At 61.6% G+C, this 5,000-nt stretch overlaps 1 protein-coding gene across 1 annotated transcript in view; it reads left to right on the forward strand.

Annotated features, from left to right (window-relative positions):
- The window catches only part of LOC144487826 (tyrosinase-like), a 14,549-nt gene extending 14,536 nt beyond the window's left edge, over positions 1-13 (forward strand). Inside the window, exon 4 of the mRNA XM_078205899.1 lies at positions 1-13. This exon is cut by the window's left edge and continues 159 nt beyond it. Coding sequence (XP_078062025.1) covers positions 1-13 — 13 coding nt within the window.
- Positions 14-5,000: the final 4,987 nt, after the last annotated feature.

Raw genomic sequence — 5,000 nt, forward strand, 5'->3', positions numbered from 1 at the left:
CTACGAGGAATAGGGGGGTGCGAGGGGAAGCGAGGGTCATTATCGCACACACTCAGAATCTGGATTCACAAATTGTCCACCCAGTCTCCCAATCCGTCATCAATTAATCACTCGCAACGAGAAATAGACATCCCTCATCGAGGACCCAAGTCTCAACTTATTATCTGAACCACGAGAGAGGAGAGGGAGCTTTACTCTGTATCTAACCCCGTGCTGTACCTGTCCTGGGACGTGTTTGATGGGGACAGTGTAGAGGGAGCTTTACTGTGTATCTAACCCCGTGCTGTACCTGTCCTGGGAGTGTTTGATGGGGGACAGTGTAGAGGGAGCTTTCCTCTGTATCTAACCCCGTGCTGTACCTGTCCTGGGGGTGTTTGATGGGGACAGTGTAGAGGGAGCTTTACTCTGTATCTAACCCCATGCTGTACCTGTCCTGGGAGTGTTTGATGGGGGACAGTGTATAGGGAGCTTTACTCTGTATCTAACCCCGTGCTGTACCTGTCCTGGGGGTGTTTGATGGGGGACAGTGTAGAGGGAGCTTTACTCTGTATCTAACCCCATGCTGTACCTGTCCTGGGAGTGTTTGATGGGGACAGTGTAGAGGGAGCTTTACGCTGTATCTAACCCCGTGCTGTACCTGTCCTGGGAGTGTTTGATGGGGGACAGTGTAGAGGGAGCTTTATTCTGTATCTAACCCCATGCTGTACCTGTCCTGGGAGTGTTTGATGGGGACAGTGTCGAGTGAGCTTTACTCTGTATCTAACCCCGTGCTGTACCTGTCCTGGGAGTGTTTGATGGGGACAGTGTAGAGGGAGCTTTACTCTGTATCTAACCCTGTGCTGTACCTGTCCTGGGAGTGTTTGATGGGGGACAGTGTAGAGGGAGCTTTACTCTGTATCTAACCCCGTGCTGTACCTGTCCTGGGAGTGTTTGATGGGGGACAGTGTAGAGGGAGCTTTACTCTGTATCTAACCCCGTGCTGTACCTGTCCTGGGAGTGTTTGATGGGGGACAGTGTAGAGGGAGCTTTACTCTGTATCTAACCCCGTGCTGTACCTGTCCTGGGAGTGTTTGATGGGGGACAGTGTAGAGGGAGCTTTACTCTGTATCTAACCCCGTGCTGTACCTGTCCTGGGAGTGTTTGATGGGGCCAGTGTAGAGGGAGCTTTACTCTGTATCGAACCCCGTGCTGTACCTGTCCTGGGAGTGTTTGATGGGGACAGTGTAGAGGGAGCTTTACTCTGTATCTAACCCCGTGCTGTACCTGTCCTGGGAGTGTTTGATGGGGGACAGTATAGAGGGAGCTTTACTCTGTATCTAACCCCGTGCTGTACCTGTCCTGGGAGTGTTTGATGGGGGACAGTGTAGAGGGAGCTTTACTCTGTATCTAACCCCGTGCTGTACCTGTCCTGGGAGTGTTTGATGGGGACAGTGTAGAGGGAGCTTTACTCTGTATCTAACCCCGTGTTCGATTGTTTTGAAGTTTTTCCTGTACCATTTGCTGAATTTACAATAACGGCTTTTGAAACGGCGAAATGATTACTTGTCTGAATCTGTGAGTCGTTGTGTTCCTGTGTGTGCTGACATCCTCACTGGGGGGTTAGTGTATCTGAACAACCCACAGTAACTCTCCGGCCCACCCCCCCCGGCAGAGGGGGGGTTACGGGGGTTTACAGGGGAGGGGGAGGGGGGTTACAGGGGGAGGGGGAGGGGGGTTACAGGGGGAAGGGGGTTACAGGGGGAAGGGGGGGTGAGGGGGGGTTACAGGGGGAAGGGGGTTACAGGGGGAAGGGGGTTACGAGGGGAGGGGGGGCTTACAGGGGGGAGGGGGGTTACAGGGGGAAGGGGGTTACAGGGGGAAGGGGGTTACAGGGGGAGGGGGTTAAGGGGGAAGGGGGTTACAGGGGGAGGGGGTTAAAGGGGAAGGGGGTTACAGGGGGAAGGGGGTTGCAGTGGGAAGGGGGTTACAGGGGGAAGGGGGTTACAGGGGGAAGGGGGTTACAGGGGGAAGGGGGTTACGAGGGGAGGGGGGGTTACAGGGGGGAGGGGGGTTACAGGGGGAAGCGGGTTACAGGGGGAAGGGGGTTACAGGGGGAGGGGGTTAAAGGGGAAGGGGGTTACAGGGGGAAGGGGGTTACAGGGGGAAGGGGGTTACAGGGGGAGGGGGTTAAAGGGGAAGGGGGTTACAGGGGGGAGGGGGTTACAGGGGGAAGGGGGTTACAGGGGGAGGGGGTTAAAGGGGAAGGGGGTTACAGGGGGAAGGGGGTTCCAGGGGGAAGGGGGTTACAGGGGGAAGGGGGTTACAGGGGGAAGGGGGTTACGAGGGGAGGGGGGTTACAGGGGGGAGGGGGGTTACAGGGGGAAGGGGGTTACAGGGGGAAGGCGGTTACAGGGGGAAGGGGGTTACACTGGGGAGGGGGTTACAGGGGGAAGGGGGTTACAGGGGGAAGGGGGTTACAGGGGGAAGGGGGTTACAGGGGAAGGGGGTTACAGGGGGAAGGGGGTTACAGGGGGAGGGGGGTTACAGGGGGAAGGGGGTTACAGGGGGAGGGGGGTTACAGGGGGAGGGGGGTTACAGGGGGAAGGGGGTTACAGGGGGAAGGGGGTTAAAGGGGAAGGGGGTTACAGGGGGAAGGGGGTTACAGGGGGAAGGGGGTTACAGGGGGAAGGGGGTTACGAGGGGAGGGGGGGTTACAGGGGGGAGGGGGGTTACAGGGGGAAGGGGGTTACAGGGGGAAGGGGGTTACACTGGGGAGGGGGTTACAGGGGGGAGGGGGTTACAGGGGGAAGGGGGTTACAGGGGGAAGGGGGTTACAGGGGGAGGGGGTTACAGGGGGAGGGGGGTTACAGGGGGAAGGGGGTTACAGGGGGAAGGGGGTTACAGGGGGAGGGGGTTAAAGGGGAAGGGGGTTACAGGGGGAAGGGGGTTACGAGGGGAGGGGGGGTTACAGGGGGAAGGGGGTTACAGGGGGAAGGAGGTTACAGGGGGAAGGGGGTTACGAGGGGAGGGGGGTTACAGGGGGGAGGGGGGTTACAGGGGGAAGGGGGTTACAGGGGGAAGGGGGTTACAGGGGGAAGGGGGTTACACTGGGGAGGGGGTTACAGGGGGAAGGGGGTTACAGGGGGAAGGGGGTTACCAGGGGGAGGGGGATTACAGGGGGAAGGGGGTCACAGGGGGAAGGGGGTTACAGGGGGAGGGGGTTACAGGGGGAGGGGGGTTACAGGGGGAAGGGGGTTACAGGGGGAAGGGGGTTACAGGGGGAGGGGGTTAAAGGGGAAGGGGGTTACAGGGGGAAGGGGGTTACAGGGGGAAGGGGGTTACAGGGGGAAGGGGGTTACAGGGGGAAGGGGGTTACGAGGGGAGGGGGGTTACAGGGGGGAGGGGGGTTACAGGGGGAAGGGGGTTACAGGGGGAAGGGGGTTACAGGGGGAAGGGGGTTACAGGGGGAGGGGGGTTACAGGGGGAAGGGGGTTACAGGGGGAGGGGGGTTACAGGGGGAGGGGGGTTACAGGGGGAAGGGGGTTACAGTGGGAAGGGGGTTAAAGGGGAAGGGGGTTACAGGGGGAAGGGGGTTACAGGGGGAAGGGGGTTACAGGGGGAAGGGGGTTAAAGGGGAAGGGGGTTACAGGGGGAAGGGGGTTACAGGGGGAAGGCGGTTACACTGGGGAGGGGGTTACAGGGGAAGGGGGTTACAGGCGGAGGGGGTTACAGGGGGAGGGGGTTACAGGGGGAGGGGGGTTACAGGGGGAGGGGGAGGGGGGTTACAGGGGGAGAGGGGGGTTACAGGGGGAGGGGGGTTACAAGGGGAGGGGGGTTACAGGGGGAGGGGGTTACAGTGGGAAGGGGGTTACAGGGGGAGGGGGGTTACAGGGGGAGAGGGGGGTTACAGGGGGAAGGGGGTTACAGGGGGAAGGGGGTTACGGGGGGAAGGGGGTTACGGGGGGAGGGGGGTTACAGGGGGAAGGGGGTTACAGGGGGAAGGGGGTTACAGGGGGAGGGGGGTTACAGGGGGAGGGGGGTTACAGGGGGAGGGGGGTTACAGGGGGAAGGGGGTTACAGGGGGAGGGGGGTTACAGGGGGAAGGGGGTTACAGGTGGAGGGGGTTACAGGGGGAAGGGGGTTACAGGGGGAGGGGGGTTACAGGGGGAGGGGGGTTACAGGGGGAAGGGGGTTACAGGGGGAAGGGGGTTACAGGGGGAGGGGGTTACAGGGGGAAGGGGGTTACACGGGAGGGGGGTTACAGGGGGAAGGGGGTTACAGGGGAGGGGGGTTACAGGTGGAGGGGGGTTACAGGGGGAAGGGGGTTACAGGGGGAAGGGGGTTACAGGGGGAGGGGGTTACAGGGGGAAGGGGGTTACAGGGGGAAGGGGGTTACAGGGGGAAGGGGGTTACAGGGGGAAGGGGGTTACGAGGGGAGGGGGGGTTACAGGGGGAGGGGGGTTACAGGGGGAGGGGGTTACAGGGGGAGGGGGGTTACAGGGGGAGGGGGGTTACAGGGGGAGGGGGGTTACAGGGGGAGGGGGGTTACGAGGGGAGGGGGGGTTACAGGGGGAGGGGGGTTACAGGGGGAAGGGGGTTACAGGGGGAAGGGGGTTACAGGGGGAAGGGGGTTACAGGGGGAAGGGGGTTACAGGGGGAGGGGGGTTACAGGGGGAGGGGGGTTACAGGGGGAAGGGGGTTACAGGGGGAAGGGGGTTACAGGGGGAAGGGGGTTACACTGGGGAGGGGGTTACAGGGGGAAGGGGGTTACAGGGGGAAGGGGGTTACCAGGGGGAGGGGGATTACAGGGGGAAGGGGGTCACAGGGGGAAGGGGGTCACAGGGGGAGGGGGTTACAGGGGGAGGGGGTTACAGGGGGAGGGGGGTTACAGGGGGAAGGGGGTTACAGGGGGAAGGGGGTTACAGGGGGAGGGGGTTAAAGCGGAAGGGGGTTACAGGGGGAAGGGGGTTACGAGGGGACGGGGGGTTACAGGGGGAAGGGGGTTACAGGGGGAAGGGGGT

The sequence above is a fragment of the Mustelus asterias genome, unplaced genomic scaffold, assembly GCF_964213995.1.
Source record: "Mustelus asterias unplaced genomic scaffold, sMusAst1.hap1.1 HAP1_SCAFFOLD_1064, whole genome shotgun sequence".
Lineage (NCBI taxonomy): Eukaryota > Metazoa > Chordata > Chondrichthyes > Carcharhiniformes > Triakidae > Mustelus > Mustelus asterias.